The sequence below is a fragment of the Ixodes scapularis genome, unplaced genomic scaffold (assembly GCF_016920785.2).
Source record: "Ixodes scapularis isolate PalLabHiFi unplaced genomic scaffold, ASM1692078v2 PGA_scaffold5__190_contigs__length_132052651, whole genome shotgun sequence".
In the NCBI taxonomy this organism is placed as follows: domain Eukaryota; kingdom Metazoa; phylum Arthropoda; class Arachnida; order Ixodida; family Ixodidae; genus Ixodes; species Ixodes scapularis.
In genome coordinates, this window is record NW_024609880.1 from 76,252,329 (window position 1) to 76,269,090 (window position 16,762).

The 16,762-nt window shown below is 47.5% G+C and overlaps 1 protein-coding gene across 1 annotated transcript; it reads right to left on the reverse strand.

Moving 5' to 3' along the window:
- Positions 1 to 1,144: 1,144 nt before the first annotated feature.
- Positions 1,145 to 3,352, reverse strand: LOC8025642 (transcription factor Sox-21-B-like). Its single transcript, XM_002409732.4, has one exon. It carries the CDS (start codon positions 2,689 to 2,691, stop codon positions 1,849 to 1,851), a length of 843 nt encoding a protein of 280 aa, XP_002409776.2. The 5' UTR covers positions 2,692 to 3,352; the 3' UTR covers positions 1,145 to 1,848.
- Positions 3,353 to 16,762: the final 13,410 nt, after the last annotated feature.

Below are 16,762 nucleotides of genomic sequence, written 5' to 3' on the forward strand. Positions count from 1 at the left end.
TAATTCGAATGGTGTGCGTGCCTCCACCGCCCAAGTGCATTCGTTGCAGGTTCATGGGATTTAGTTCTGTCCTGGCTGGACAGCGCAAGACTGGTTTATCTCGAACACCTGTCTAAGTCCTCTAAAGCTTTTTAGGTTCGTTATTCTAAAATTATTATCCTAAAATGATGCATAGATAGTATACTGACTGTATTGTATGAAACACACCGTGTATGGTGTGTTTTCTTCGTGTTTCTTTGGAGTAATTGAAGAGTAATCGAGTAAAGTAACGAAATAATTAATCGATGAGTTTTTATGGTGTAACGGTAATTCATTATGTTTTAAGCCAATTAATTGTAGCTGTAATTAATTAAGTTCTTGAAGTAACCTGTGCAAGTCTGTCCTCAACCGATAAAAAACATCTAATTTGGCCAAGCAAAAATAAAATATGTTTTTAATGCATGCTAGCCCGAAAAGACAGATGTAACTTTTTTTTTTTCTTTCTTTTGTGAGCGATTTTTGTTTTACTTGAAGTCAAATCTTCTATTACAAATAAATAAATACAGGCGTCATGGAAACCTTTGCTTAAGGCGAATAAAGTATAGAAGATAAGTATATGTTTGTTTAAGGCCTGGTCGTATTAGATACGTGATAACAACTATCAACCGGAAGAGAACTGTCTTTTATGAATGTTTTGCTGTTGTAGTGTTCCTTTTTTTTTTTTTTTTCGCCTTCCATATATTGCATTTTATATTGGGAAACCTACTAAATATCCTGCCCCACTTTTTTTTATTGTGTGGCTTTGGTTTTAGTTACCTCCTCGCATTTGTATTTACGTTGCATTTTTGGGCTTGCTACTTCATCGAAGAATGGGCATCGAAAGCACCCAGTTCTGTTTGTTTCATGCCTCTTCTTGCACTCAAGCACAAAAAAATAGCACGCCATCTGACTTTATGATAACCATTTATCACTTCCGAAACTCTATACCTCATACGGGCTATCCCTTAGATTTCGATTATTAATAATGACATCATTTCAATTAAGATATAGTTGTTAGCACGAGTCAGAAATGCTAGTTTGAGACTCCTGGGGTTACTAAAGTGTGGTGGTGAATAAAATATTCACCTAGGCGTTTGGCTGTATCCAGAGAAACATAATCAGGTTGTACATAATTCAGTTTTCTTTTATTAAATATCTTTATAAAAGTAATTTGGCAGTATATCGAGGCATGAGGTAACTTTGTACGCTTCCAATGGCCAATGGTGGAATCGGAGCGGCAATTATTAACAATATTTTTACGCAGTCATTAACACGATGCGTTCCTTGGAGTGAAACATTTGTAAAAAAAAAAAAACATGTGGAAACAATTTCAGAGAAATTTTGATTTTGATTGCACACATGGTACGTTGGTATAAAGGTTTGACTAGCCGTTGCAAAAAAGTGGGAACGCATACCGACCGCCAAAGCGGCATGGACGACGATGTGAGGAACGGAATTGCACGGTAAATGCGCCCGGCATCTCTTCGGTCATCTAAAGAGCTAAGACGGTGCTCTGTTGGTGTCGTCGAACGAATTCGGAGACTAGAATTATGAGCGACAAAACGCCGACGACAAGAACGAAAGTAGAGTTATGCGAAGATTTATGTATATGTACAAAAGAGAAAAAAAGATAGGAACAAATAAAGAGTAGAGAAAAAACAAACGACCTATATACAAGCTTCTTACAATTGAAAGCATCGTGGTTCGTCACACCAGGCATATACTCGCCAACGTCCAGGTACCAAAAGAGTCTGAGCACAAAAGGCACTTGAAATGTTTCGACGAACCGCGCGGCAACGCAAAAGTCTCGCTGCCTCGGTAATGGGTCTTTTAGGCGATGGAAGACGCGGACAACACAGGAGATGGCCTGGTCAGTCCCAGACCCTCCGGCGGCTTGAGCAGAAAGCAGGGGAACGAGGGATGATGCAGCGCCTGAGGCGGGTAGTACGAGGGGCACGGACATGGCACGAAGCTTCCCTGACCGGGCGACAGGGGGCAGAGGAAGTTAGCCTGCGTCGAAGGCGGACTCGTCGCAGGCGCTTGCGTTGAATACAGCGGCGTTGGAGCGGCGATGTCGGACTTGAAGTAGATCGGCGTCGGCTCACCGCGCAGTTTGGCGAGGCTCGAGTTGAGCCAGTGCTGCTGAGACGCCGGAGACATGTGGCTGCCGCCGACTCCGAGACCGTTGCGCGTCGTGGCGGCCTTCTGGCTGTCCAGCCGTCCGAACCGACTCACGGATTCGAAGCTGAAGAATGGGTTGTCTTGGGCAGACAATCCACCCGTTGCCGTCTTCTGTTTCTGGAGCGTCTGAGGAGACGACGACGTACCGAGCGTCACCTTGGGCTTGCGACGTGGCCTGTACTTGTAGTCCGGATGCTCTTTCATGTGAAGCGCTCTCAGGCGCTTTGCCTCGTCGATGAAGGGTCTCTTGTCCGTTTCGGACAGCTGCTTCCACTCTGCGCCGAGCCTCTTGGAAATCTCCGAGTTGTGCATCTTGGGGTTCTCGACGGCCATCTTGCGACGTTGTCCGCGCGACCACACCATGAAGGCGTTCATGGGTCTCTTGATGTGGTCCGGACTTCCGCGACTCATGCTCACCGGGACCTCGGCGTGCGGCGGAGACGCCAGGGCGGGAGGGCCTTTGTGGATGACCGTTTGGTGCGGTAGAAGCATGGCTGCCACTTGTGTGTCTTCAGTCTGTCGTCCAAGCCGGGGGCAGAAACTCGAGGTCAGGCGGACAAAAACTGACCGCGACGCGGTTGGTGTGGCGCACGAAGCAGACGACGTAGTTGGTCGGCGGAGCAGACGATGTCGCTTTTGCGGCTATCGCGATCTCGTGTGGGGAGATCGGCTCGAAGAAGAGAGCGACCGCACTCGAATGAGCGGGCGAGGAGGCCTGATCGGGATCTTTGTGCATGCCGCTCGACGGGGGGGTGTTGGGGGCGGTGCCTGCCCCGCGAGAACGTGAGGCCGCTTCCATTGGTCGATTTGTCGGAGGAGGTGGAGCTTGCAACGGGCGACTCAATCCAAAGCCGCAGCCGCCGAGAGGCCCAAGTCGAAGCCGAGCGGAGCCGCGCGAACGCCATCTATGAGCGAGTCTTGACTCTCGCGCGGCGAGCGGTGAGACCGGTCGGTGTGGTCGGTGGCGCTGGCTCCGTCGAAGAAACTGCGATTTTCCGGCATTTCTCGGAGAAGCTGCGAGTTTTTTCTCGCCGATGTGCGCCTGTGAATAATGCGGCTTCGATGTGCTCGCTTCCTCCGCGAAGAATACGGCAAACACATTGTCGTAACATCTATTTGTGGAGTCCATCGCTGCCTGTCTCATCAAACGGTAATGTTCACTGATCAACATTGGGGAGTTTTCGTAGATCGTTTTGCAACGCTCTCCACAACCCACTACACTACTTGGAACTCTACAGTCAAGGCCATGGGCGCGCAGGCGCAGTAGTGGCTTTTTCGTTGCGGAGTGCTTAGCGGAGGGGGAAACACGGTCTACGAAAACTGCCTATTGTTTGTACGAAACGGAAATTAAATGGTTATTATGAACGCGCTCAGGTGCAACGTCTTCACGCCAGTCTTTCTGATTGAGTGAATAAACTTTATTGATATTCAAAACATCCTGGACCCAAGGACGTTGTCTGTCTTTCTGAGCACACTAATAGTCATGTCCGAAAGCTGACGAGGTTCTACGAAACGCTCTAAGGAGTCTTTTTGGTCACGTACGACGTTAGAACGCAAATGAAGGTTATCTAATTACGCGCATCTACGCTCAAATATCCTGCACGGCGCGAAGCCAATTTTAAAAATCTAAACAACAAGTTTCTAAAATATTATACGTATCGCAGGGAGATCCCTCCTTGCCATCACCACCAACCGCCATTGAAGTCTCATCCACAAAACACAACAGCCCCCACACCGATACAAACTTCACTTCTTTTTTTTTTTTTTTCTATTTGACCCATTCGGACACCAAAAGAAAGTCAACGGAAGTTAACTCGCAACGTATACAAAAAAAAAAAAAAAAAAAAACACGTCGAGAATTGCGTTGCCGTATTTTCAGCGTGGAATGTATAGTGTCCCTTTTCAGATACCGGGATAATCATATAAACGCCCCCAAGCAAACAAACACAAATAGGCCCACGGCCAATCCGCCACAAACTGCGAACCAAACACGCCAGGCACTCGCTGGCGGCCTTAGAGGACCGGTAGCGAGTTGAAGAGGGGGCTACACAGCCTATTGTGTCGCTTGAGAAGAGGGGGGGGTGGGTCTCCCAAACACAGCACTTGGCCACAATGGAAGCCGGCAAAGAGGAACGAATTCTCGTCTTGTTCTACTTTCCTACGTGCTCCTTTCTTTGTTCCGATTTGTTTTCTTATTTTAGATGTACATTTATATAGATGGATAGAAAAAATCTTCTCCCGTCCACCCACCCCGTTCAAACAGCACGGTTCGATCCCAAAGAAACGTCGTCGTCGACTGGTCTGATACACTTGTTCGCGAGCGCCCAGTCGGCCCATTGTTGTTGGGCCGGGCATCTTGCGCCTCTTGCTTCTTCTTCTTGTCATCTCCGAGGATTATTTTTGCTTTGTATACGCGCACCCTATTATAAAGTGAACGGCGAGGGAGACCAGTGGACACAGAGGGGAAGGAGGAGAGGTGGCGCTGCGTCGGTTTGGTGACGACACGAAATGCTTGCCGCCTGCACAATGAGGGACACTCCACGAGAGCTCGACATTCCACACAAACGGTCCCCCTGCTTTTCTTTTTGGTTATTATTTATTTCTCGTCTATATCGCGTCCCAGTCGTTTGCTTCGTATTAAAAACCGTCTTGTTTATATTTTTATTTCTTTACTTTTTTGTGTGTCTGGGGAAAAGGGGGGGGGGGGGGTATTGTGTTGTTCATGGGCGAGGGTTTCGTAGGGTTCCATATATATATATATATATATATATATATATATATATATATATATATATATATATATATATATATATGAACAACCTTTGAGGAAGGTTGTGTTCTCTGGGGGAAGATTCACAATTTTAGATGTTCGCGAAAGAAAAAAAATATATATATTGCCGGTCTTTTTCTATTGTTCGGTTGTTCTTTTTCGTGTTTGTTTTCCTTGGTAGTTTCGATTAGCGACTGTCTTGTGTGTAGCCTTATGCTAGCTCACTGTGTCACCATCTACTTTGTCTCTCTCTCTCTCTCTGTCTCTCTCTCTCTTTGTGTCAGAATTCTTCGTCCGTGTTCCATTGTAAACTCGTCAATATTCTTCTGATGTTGACGGTGCGTCGTTGTCACCTGCTAGCATTTGTCGTCCCTTGGTGTGTCAGCATTTATTTTTCACATCTTGAGAGTTGGGGAAAGGGTAAAAACACAGGCGAGCTGGTGAAGAACTTCCATAGTAACCGAAAACACGGAACGATAAAACAACAAAAAAAAAAAAAAACGGACAGAACAACAAGTTTTAATTTTTAGGCATGTTTGCACAATTGCTGCACACGCTGCGTTTTTAGAGGAAACAACCGGGTGGGTCGGGATGTCTCCGACAAAAACGCCAACAAAGGGGAATAATAATAAGACACTACAAAACACGGGAGAATAAATACCCCCCCCCCCCCCCCCCCCCCCGGCTCTCTCCTTTTTCGGATGAACAGAAACTGGGAGTCGATTATATATAATAATGTCACAACGTTTTTGTCCACCATCACCTTTTTTTTTCCAGCCTCCTCTCCAGTATTTCTTCGTGGTTTTGTTGTGCGCGTGGGTTTGCTTGCTGGGCGTAAAAGCAGCCACTACTGGAGGATGGTTGTCACGTGACCATGTTAATTTCTATTTCTATGGTGTCACGACAGTGCGCTCGAACTGTCAGGGCGTTCTTTCTTAGACTAATTTTTCTTCTGATTTCTTTTTGGGCATGTCAACTATAGTTTACATGTCTCATGGGGCAGGCCATAGTCACTGTCCATGCTCCTCTGCGCGCTAAAACAAGAAGAAGAAAAAAGCGTTACGTATCGAACGTACCAGAAATATCGGTGAGTGGTTATCGCAAGCTAAAGGAACATTTGTATAGAATGTGCATTTCAATATTGCGATTGGCCATGATAAAAATATCAAACCGCTCTACATGAGTCGAAGCCTAAGAAAATATTAAGAAACTGTTACTTCGAATGTCAGGACTCGATAAAGAAAGATTCGGACATCGATTATTCTTTCATTTTAATACGTGTATTCCAAGTAAGAGTATAAAATTATTATTATGCTTGTCTCCATTGGCAGAGGCCGAGAGAGCCGCCTATGTTAGAATTAAATAAAGTCTCGTCCAAGAATGAAACAAATAGTTTACTGTGTTCTTGCGTTTTTTTTTACAACTAATAGAGTGAGATGAAAGTATAAAAAACTGAGATAATTAGTAAGAAAAGTAATCACCATATAAACATTTATTTCTTCGGGTACATGCATTCAAGACAGGTTGTCCACGTACCGTGTCATATCTTCTTGCGAAAAGCTTGAGAACCAATGCCGCATATCGTTTATCAATATTTTATTCAATATTCAATTCAATATTCATTTTTGATTGAGCGCAAATGAGGACAACTACGCCCTATATTTCATCATTATCCGAAATCACGGATTCAAAAAAGCCTATAACACATTTACAATGTCGGAAAAAAAATTACCATTTCGTTGTGCCCGACATCGGGCACAGCTTCGCAGAAATGTATGTATGTATAGATGTATGCATGGGTGGATGGATGCTAATGGATGTACCTTTTGTAACAGGTGATAGCTTGCGCCACCTATAGCCTAGAAACTATAATAAACCAATGTATGATTTCATTCCCTCGCCCTTCCAAACCAATGTCTCATTACGTAAATCAGGGTTCTATATACTCACGCACAATTTAAGAAGCGCTGGGCGCGGCAAGTCCCGAGCATATTATTATAGCTTCACAGCTAATCAGATTGTGACATTAGCCAATAAGAGCGGCTAAGGACCAATCATGAACAAGGGAGAGTATTAAGACACGCCCTGCGTTTCTTATGCTGTCAATCCCCACGTAATATATATATATATATATTTTTTTTTAATAGCGCAGCTTCGGGGCGCCTGTTTACGGCTAGAGCGGCGTCGCCGTCGGCGTAACCATTCGTTGCATTATGTGATGTTTCCCATAATGACGTTACACTTGACGTCACGTGTGACGTCATGAGGGCCACTCGTGACGTCACTGCGCGTTGCATTATGAATAAATATCCCCGCTAAATTTAGCGGAAATATTTCCCCGCTAAATTTAGAGGAAAAATTTCCCCGCTAAATTTAGCGAAAACTTTTCCCGCAAAATTTATCAAAAAATTTCCCCGCTTTTAGCGGAAGAAATTCCCCGCTAAATTTAGCGAAAATTTCCCCGCTTAATTTAGCGGGAGAAATTCCCCGCTAAATTTAGCGGAAAGGTTTCCCCGCTAAATTTAGTGAAAAAGTTCCCCGCTAAATTTAGCGAAACACTTCCCGCTAGATAGGTGGGGAGCAGGAGGGGAGGAGGGGAGGGTACGGAAGAGGAGGAAGGGCATACCCTCCTTTCCGTACCTCCCCTCCTTCTGTAACACCAAATCCGTTTACAATCCCTTGTAACATCAAATTAGAGCTGCGCTCTAATTTGATGTTACAGGGGATTGAAACGTCGTTCATTTTGAAAGAGGCATTTAAGGGCGGAGCATATAAATTAAATATCTTATATAAAGTATCGAAATCATCCCGGAACAGTAAAAATGCAGTCGACATTAGCTTTGTTAACGGAATGACTGTATATGAAAAGTAAAAACTACATAAGGCGTCAATTGACACAAAAATATTTCTCTATTACGAGTTCTTTTTTTCAAAGCAATTTATTTTTGATGGAAGCGCTCGGGTTTCACGCTCATTGTTCTTTCATCATATTTGATATATCGTCATCACTAAGCGACACAAAAAAAAAGAAAAAAATGCATAAAATGTATTCTTGCTTTGCAAGCCTTTTTTGCTCGATTTATTTAAGAATTGAAGGCACCTATTGCAATGGGTGGCGCCATCTCTTGACGGAACATGAAGGCGTGCCCATTGTTTACGCTACTCTCAGGCCAGCTGCTCCTCCTCCGTCTCAACTGTTCATTTTCCTTTTGCGACATCCGCTCCATCAAAACTTGACCTTTGTGAACTGTGTGAGTTACTCAGGCAGCCATTAAAGGTTGATAAACGCTGTATTGCCCTTTTGGTGACGCCGCGCTTAGACCGTAATATCGTAACGCTCCTGCACTCGTGTGTATTTGTTAAACGCGTAAGAATGCGGAGGGCAAGTTCGTCTGCTTTTTGCGCAGGGGGTAGCGGTGACGTCAGAACGCCGAGCCCTGATTGGCTGATCGCGACCCCCTATCTGAGCGTCGTCTGCTCCTTTGCCACGTCGTCTGCTCGCAACGTCGTCTGCGTCTGTCTTACCTCTCCTGCGACTTTCGGAAGTGCAGGTCTTTATGAGCGAGCTCGACTTCGCCTTTCAGAGAGGGCAGACGAAATAACTCGAGCGGTACGTTGTTTTTGTCTAACAACCAGCAGACGCGTATCAAGGAGGGAAGTCAAAGGACTCACTGGCGAGGTGTCCCGAGACGCCGAGGTTCGTTTGCTAAGAACCGAGAGTGAGGGTGGTTAGTGTCCGCAAGTTCCCTCCCAAATACTTTTTCCCTCCTTTGGTGTGCGGCGAGCCTCCTCACTCTTTAACGGCGTCGGCGGGTTGGCGCCGTTGGCGCAGTTAACGTCGTCTGCTTTACGTCTGCTAGTCAAAGCGATAGCTGCATTACCTTTCCTGCGTCTGTCGCAGATTCACCGCTTTTTCACCAGCGAGAACGCGGCCTTCGAAAAAAAGATTTGTGTTTGTCCTTTGTCCCTCTTCTTCCCCTTCTCCAGGGATTATTTTCGTCATTCTTGTCCAGCTCGCTTGCACCTTTGCATTTAATTGCATTATAACAATAATTACGTCTCGGTGTCGACGAGTCTACGACATAACTTCTGCCATACATTCGACGCCGCTGGGGCAGCTCGATCGATCTTGCTCGGATTCTCTTCCACCGATTAGCACAGGTTTTCAAACTTTTGCCACTTGGGTTTAAGCCACACATACATACCCAATACGCTAACTGACAACAGCCTTTTAGTCAAGCAAGGAAGTCGTGACAACAAGCAGCGATCGAGCACTTTTGGGCTATGATGTGCTCACAGCACCGATCGCACCGCCGCATTTGTTTATTTACAGTCACTACATCGCTGTCATCTGTCTTTAGCTGATTATCTTTGAACAACTCATTAAACGCGAGGTACCATTCACGAAACTCGTGCAACTAAACGTATTAACATAGCGATAAACATGGTGTTTACTTCTTACCTGAGCGAGCGACCTGCAGCGGCATGCTGCTCTTGGGGCGTTGCAGCCACTGCTGTGGAAGGTCCGTCTTGGACAGTCCATTTAGAGCCGCGTAAAGTGCGGTAACCACCATCTGGCTGCACTTTACGTCCCCGCGAGGGCACTCACAGTGACTCTCTAAAATGTCACCTTTATCGGAGAGCGTCATCTTTACCGCGTAGCTACAATTCTTAAACGACACGTGGACATTCGCAACTAGAGTGAAATCCTCCACCTCAAAAGAAAGGACGTACTCTTCAAGGTATTTCCTTTCGCCTTTTTCGAAGACCGCGTTCTTGCCGGTGAAAAAGCGGTGAATCTCCGACAGACTCAGGAAAGGTAATGCAGCCATCGCTTTGACTAGCAGACGTAAAGCAGACGATGTTAACTGTGCCAACCGCGCCAACCCGCCGACGCCGTTAATGAGTGAGGAGTCTCGCCACACACGAAAGGAGAGAAATACTATTTGGGAGAAAACTTGCGGACATTAACCACCCTCACTCTCGGTTCTTAGCAAACGAACCTCGGCGCCTCGGGACACCTCGCCAGTGAGTCCTTTGACTTCTCTCCTTGATACGCGTCTGCTAGTTGTTAGACAAAAACAACGTACCGCTCCAGTTATTTCGTCTGCCCTCTCTGAAAGGCGAAGTCGAGCTCGCTCGTAAAGACCTGCACTTCTGAAAGTCGCAGGAAAGGTAAGACAGACGCATACTACGTTGCGAGCATCAGACGACGTTGCAAAGGAGCAGACGACGCTCAGATAGGGGGTCGCGATCAGCCAATCCGGGCTCGGCGTTCTGACGTCACCGCTACCCCCTGCGCAAGAAGCAGACGAACTTGCCCTCCGCATTGCTTGCCCTGGTGCATGTTTGGACGGTCGTGGTTTGGACTGGACTGGACCGGTTTCGTGGGGCCGCGGCGAGGTTCCCGCCGTGCTCCTGCGCTCCGTTCGTTCGCTCCCTGCGTCACCTTCCCCTCTTACAACATGGAAAGTATCTTTTGGCACGCTTCCAATGCAAGTCCAATGACGCGCCGCGGGAGCGGGATAGGAGGGGATCGAGCGGCCGTGGCGGTGGCACAACGTGCGCGTCAGCGTAAAACCGAGGCGCAGCGAGGGCGCCGTTGGCGCGAAACCGCGGACACCCCGCGAAGGAAAGATGGATCTTCGAAGACACACAGTACGCGGACCGTAGGCGGCGACCTAGAAAAGCTGTGGTGACTCTGCACCCGAAACCGCCGACGCCCGGGAGAATGGACTGGTTCTCCGAACGCAACAGGATGGACCGTTTGCGAGGTTGGAATTCCCATCCTTCCCCGAGTCGGAACCCCAGCGCCAAATGCTCACGCATTTCGTCGAGATTCAGCGTAGCGACGGGAGCGATTTCGGCGTCATTATTTATTCAAGCCCTTTTTCTAGCTTTCGGTGGATACATGGTTACACACACACACACGTACAGTCTCCGGCAATATGAAAGACCCACTGGGAGCGCGTGGCCGAGGCGGTGGCTGGCGGGGGCGCTGCGTGCGCTCCGGGGAGTTCCATTCTGCTTCGAGGGAAAGACGCTCAATCGGGGCTCAGCTAAAGCGCGCGCTTATCAATTTGTGCTGAGCCCCGAGTGAGCGTCCTCCCCTCGAAGCAGAATGGAATTGCCCGGAGCGCTCGCAGCGCCCCCGCCAGCCACCGCCTCAGCCACGCGCTCCCAGTGGGTCTTTCATATTGCCGGAGACTGTACTACTGCGTACAAAAATAGCCCTATGCCACAAAGGAACAATGTTTCCATTGTTCCTTTGTGGCATAGGGCTATTTTTGTACGCACAGCGTAAACATTATTCTCAACGTTATGTGCCGGTTAGGTTCCAGATGTTGGTTTCTTTCCCCTGCCCTCCTTTACCTCCCCTCTCTTTCTATGCTTAATTTTACCTTACAATGGATCGCAGCGGACACTACTAGTCATCTCAAGCAATCCATCGCTGGGACAGTACCACGTGACGGATCCAAGCGTCGCTGCCTCCCTCCGGAAGATCACGTGACACGCTCACGCGGCCTTGTACATGAGGGAATCTTTGTAGATCGTTTCGTTCGTCCCGCAATGCGCGATCCGCACCCGGCTAGGAGATCCGGAACTTTCCAGACAAGTTTTGCGGCGCGCATGCGTGGTAGCGGCGTCTTCATTACAGAGAGTGTAGCGCAGCGGGAATAATGGTCTACGAAAACTCCCTATTGGCTGGAATGGTTGTAGCGTGCGCTGCGGTTACATCTTTCCAAGAAACGGGCGGCCTCGCAGGGGCAAAAGAACTTTTATTTTTGAGAACACTCACTGGGTTTGAGGCTGGACGTTCACTGACTCTCTTACTAATTCTAACCGGATGGCATACTGTTGATTTCGCGTAGACACAATTTCCCTCACTGCTGCCATCTAAAAGGCCCAAAATTTCCCGCTCTTTCTGCCTTTTATGGTGTACATAATTTCCCGAAGACATTGAAAAAGCATTATCCACATATCAAACTAAAAGGGACAACTGTAAGCCCTTTTTGTCGAGTAAGTGGGCGACAAGACGAACGCGACTAGAATGTTTCTTTTCTTTTACGCTGAGTTTTGACGGCGCCGTCTGCTCAGCCGTGTCAGTTGACAAAACGCTCGACTGTCGAAAATAGTTTACAACAGAGCATAGCTGAAAGGCAAGCGTGCTCTCCATGCACAAATGGCTTTACCGATGTATACGACAAGACACGTGCATAAAATTCAGCGAGTGTCAACATTCGGACAATATGTCGGACGTGCCACACGGTGTAGAGTTATCCGAATATGGGTTATTTGAGAAAGATCTCCCATAACACAGCACACCAACAGTGTTGACGATCAGCCACCTCTTGACAATCGGACGGAATCCAAGAGGACCTCGTTTTGGAGAGAGCTATTTTCTTCCCTGCAAGCTCCAGTACCAAGGCAAAAGAACAGACGCGACTGATCTGTCCAGATTTGAAAACTCACAAAAGACGAGGACAGAGCAAGAAAACACGTATGACGGAGAAGCACTTGTCCGTCATCAGTGTTTTCTTGCTCTGTCCTTGTCTTTTGTGCATTTTCGAAACAGGATTAATAACTATACAGTTGCCCAACTTTCCACCCTTCTGCGACTGATCTGTTCCCCCATCCCGATTACCTATATTTGGCGAAGACTGACCCTCCGAAGATTATCTCGGGGGAGAACAGCTGTCAGTGTTCGCAAAATTGCGTCGAGAACCGTTTGATATTCTTCTATTAATTCCTTCGTCTCCTGTGAATATGCGCAGAAACGCCCGAGTGACACGCACTTAAACCGGGGTCACACTCCTTAGACATCATACAATAGACAGTATGCATGGAGACTCGAACGCGAGTCACCGCGAGATCCGTTGCTTCGAATGCCGCATGGCAATGAGTTCAGGGCGAAACTTTCCACGCGGCATTCTAACCCCGGATTGGGGTTACTCGTGTTGGCAGACTGTATTTTGTATGATGTATAGACCAGTGTGAGCGCGGGTTTAGGCTACACGCCCTGGCTCTCACAGTGCGAGATAACACAAAAAGGTGCGCGCCATGCATAAGAAAAATAAAGTGGAAACTCCCACGAGAGTGCGAGACACTGGAAATGCAAAACCGCTAACCAGGTTTCAACGGTCCAAGAGTGGACCGAAAATGTGTCTATAGCTATACACGGCTTGCGATAGTCGCACCAGTTACATCATCATCACCAAAATAACGGCGGCCTATAGGAGTGTTTTTTACTTGATATTTAAATGTGTGTCGACGGTGTGTACTCCTCCACTACGCTGTTCGCAACAAAGACGCCGCTATTGCGCATGCGCGCTCCAAACCTTGTAGCCGGAGCTCCGAATCTCGTATAGCCGTCTGTGGAGAGCGTCGCGGGACAGCGCGGAAGCGACGAACTGTTTAGTGATTTCGGGCTGTCTGTCGATATCGTGCATGTACTCTCGCAAAGCAACATGTTTGCTTCATGTATATATGTATGCTTAGAACTTGACATCAAACAGTTTTTGTATGACCAATCCGACCGTCCTGCAAGGAATAGGGACTTTTAGGGAACCGTTTTCGCACATCCCATACGGTATACGATGAGCCCTTCGGTACGAACTGCGCACATACGAGTCTTCTGCGGTAGCGCATGCGCAGTTCGTACCGGAGGGCCCATCGTACCGTATCAAACGTGCCAAAACGGTTCCCTAAAAGTCCCTAATAAACACGTCGCGGAGATTGTCTGCAGGCTTTCTGTTCGTTGGGAGCGCAGCTTAAATGACTCGTTAGACACAAGTTCCCCAGAGTTCAAATGGGGCGGGCACAAAGGCGACACGGCCGCAGTGTACGGGATCCGGTGTGTACGGTCCCCGCCGACCCCTCCCCGGCGTGTTGGACAGGGGGCCTATCGCTCATCAAGTGAGGCGCGCTTCGAACAAATAGCCGAGCGAGGCATAACGGGGTCCCGCGGTGGCTTGCTCGCAACACCTGAGCATCGGGGTCTAGCGCAGCTGCGGCCCCTTTTGTTCCCCTCTGTTTTCTTTTGTATCCCCCATTTTATTGTTTATTTGGCTTTGTTTTCTACCTTTGCCGGGCTTTTCGAACGGAAACATTGGAAAAGGGGGAGGGGGTGGGGAGGCGTAGCGGGGGGACGTGAACCAAAGTCATGTCATGCCGCAGACAACGCCGTTAACAATAGGTTCGGTTGGCTTCTGACAGCTTGGTTGAGTGTCTCTGTGTGGGTGTGAGTTCAAGTGCCTTTTATCTGAATTCTGTTTTGGACATAATGCACTGGACCGGGGCTTCTACACTTTGTGTGGTCGGTAACTTGACCTCTGTGCGAACTTCAGGACTGTGTGCAAAAATTAAAAAAAAAATCGTCGTTTTTTTTTAATACCCAAACTGCAGTTAACTGCTAAAAGCTTCCCAGTGTACTGCGAGGCCCTATTTCTCGCCATTCACGCACGTCTCTCCGTGAAGTTGTCCCGGTGCAGTTATGCTTAAAACACCAGAATGCGACAACTGTCTCCGCACTATTTTTTTCCAACGTTCTTATTCGGTGATGTTAAAATATCATGTGCTGCTCTGTGCTTACCTGATGGTCGGGGCTTGTCATGCATTGCCGTTTCTAACAAATAATTATTGTCCAAATTTGAATCTCGAAATATGAGGTGTTTGATGAAAGTTAACCGTAGTATTCTTTTGTGTGTGTGTTTTTTTAGACACGTTAACATATACGTCTATTTCTTGTATGGCTTGTACGTAGCGTCATTTCACGATGCTGGCGATTATTTATAGATGACCTTTCCGAAAAAAAAAAAAAATGAACCAAGCAGACACGTACTATGCTGTTTAAGTACGCGTATACGCGCTTAGCAGCAGAGCTACCACAACGGCGGATGATGTAACGTCAGTGCAAGTCATGCATAAAAATTGCACCTTAATATCCTTCGCCGAGGTGGTCTAAGCTTAAAATATTATTTATGGTACCTCCAGACCTTTCACTCTGTCTCGCTGCATTCGTTACTGTTTTGTGACAATGAGAAGGATATTAAAAAGATGGGGGAGGGGGGGGGGGGTGGCTTTTTTCTTTTAATAAATTTAAAAGCCCCACGGGCCATCGATTTTATTGGTTCAGTGCATTTTGTGTGTGTGTTTGGGGGGGGGGGAGAAGGGGGGGGGGGGCAAGGGGGGGAGGGGGGTGAACTTGGATTTTGTGTTTAACACTTTCCACGGAAAAACTGTAGTTGGTTTGTTTCCCACACTTGTTTAGTGGGTGAAACAAGAGTTGAATTATTAGGTCGCGGATGAATTAAGAGGTTAGTGATTCGAGATTATAACACCGATTAACTGCAAAAAGCAATTTTTTAATTTTTTTTGTATCCGTGAGCCGATTTGAACGCCGTGGCTTATACACCACCACGCTGTTAAGGGACAAGCCCGCGTTTGCCAGCAACAGGTGTGGGCACAGCGCATGCGCAGAAACCACATTCTCCTGAGATGAGGGGTCTGCGCGTGGGCGGGGCCGACAGCAGCACCACCGCCGTTTCGTGACGTCAGAAAGTTGGGTTGTTGTGTCCTGGGCGGAACATGCGGGCTGCCAATACCTGTACCTCTGGGAAGAGTATCAAGCTACCGGCGGATACGAAAACACTTTTCAAAGCAACTCGAAACGAGCATGTGGCTTTTGCGAATATGTTTTTATTTCTATGTATGCGACTGGCTCGTGAAAACGAAGCATTTTCGGTAGAGCTACATGTTTAGTGTTGGAAACCTTGTTGACGAGGTCAGTGCATTGTGGAGCATCAAACGTTGAAATATGCGGACGCGCTCGTATGATTCTCGTGCCATCTACGTACCGTGTCCCTTAAATCAGCTCCTGCTACAACCGCAGAACGAGTCAGACGTGTGTCTTTCCTTCTCAACTGGTACGTCCGCTTGGTCGTCGACCTTTCAGCTAAACAAGCGCGAGAGGCCGCTAAGTAAAGCCTATACTCATCCAATTTCTCTATTTCTCGTTGAGCAATCTATTCAAAGCATTCCAACACTTTGCTGTTCCGCCTGCTCACAACGTGCGACGCGCATGTGGCTGAGAGTCTTACACGATTAATCGAAAGACACTCAAATTAATTCTGCACGCGTAAATCACCAATAAAAGTTCGGATAGTCTTGGCTTGCCTTACCCAACGAGCACGTATCTGTAACGTCATCTTTCCTTGCGTGTATGAGCGCTAGTGCAACTTAGGATTGTCAGGGGCGGGACCTTTGACGTAAGATTACCGTTCGATAATGCTCACACACGCGTGCACCATTGCAGGGGACGCCCACTCCCTAAACGGCGCCGTTTCCCGAAAGCGCGCCTTCTCGTAACCGCTTTCCGAAGAGACGCGGGAGCGCCAAATGAGGGAAGGGGAGGTAATAAATCGATAGGACGGACAAAAACGAATCGTGCCTATCGGGCGCGTCAAAGTGCCTTCGTCATCCATCCCGAGATATACTCGATCGCAAAGACGTCCGCTGAAGGCGTCTTTTTGGCACCAGCGCTCTATACTCCGCGCGAGGTGCACTTACTGCAACGCGACCCAACAAAAAAACGAAAACAAACAAACAAGGCGCTCCTAAAAAAGGAAGTACAAAAAAAAAAATAACGCGGATTTGCGTAGCGATAGAACTTCAGAAATGTTTGGTTCACTTCTCGTAATCTTCGCCAACAGCTCCAAGGCTCTTGGTGTACCCCAAAAAAGCTTTCTCCTTCATTTGTTTGTTTGTTCATCATTCTCGACTGTAATTCTTCTC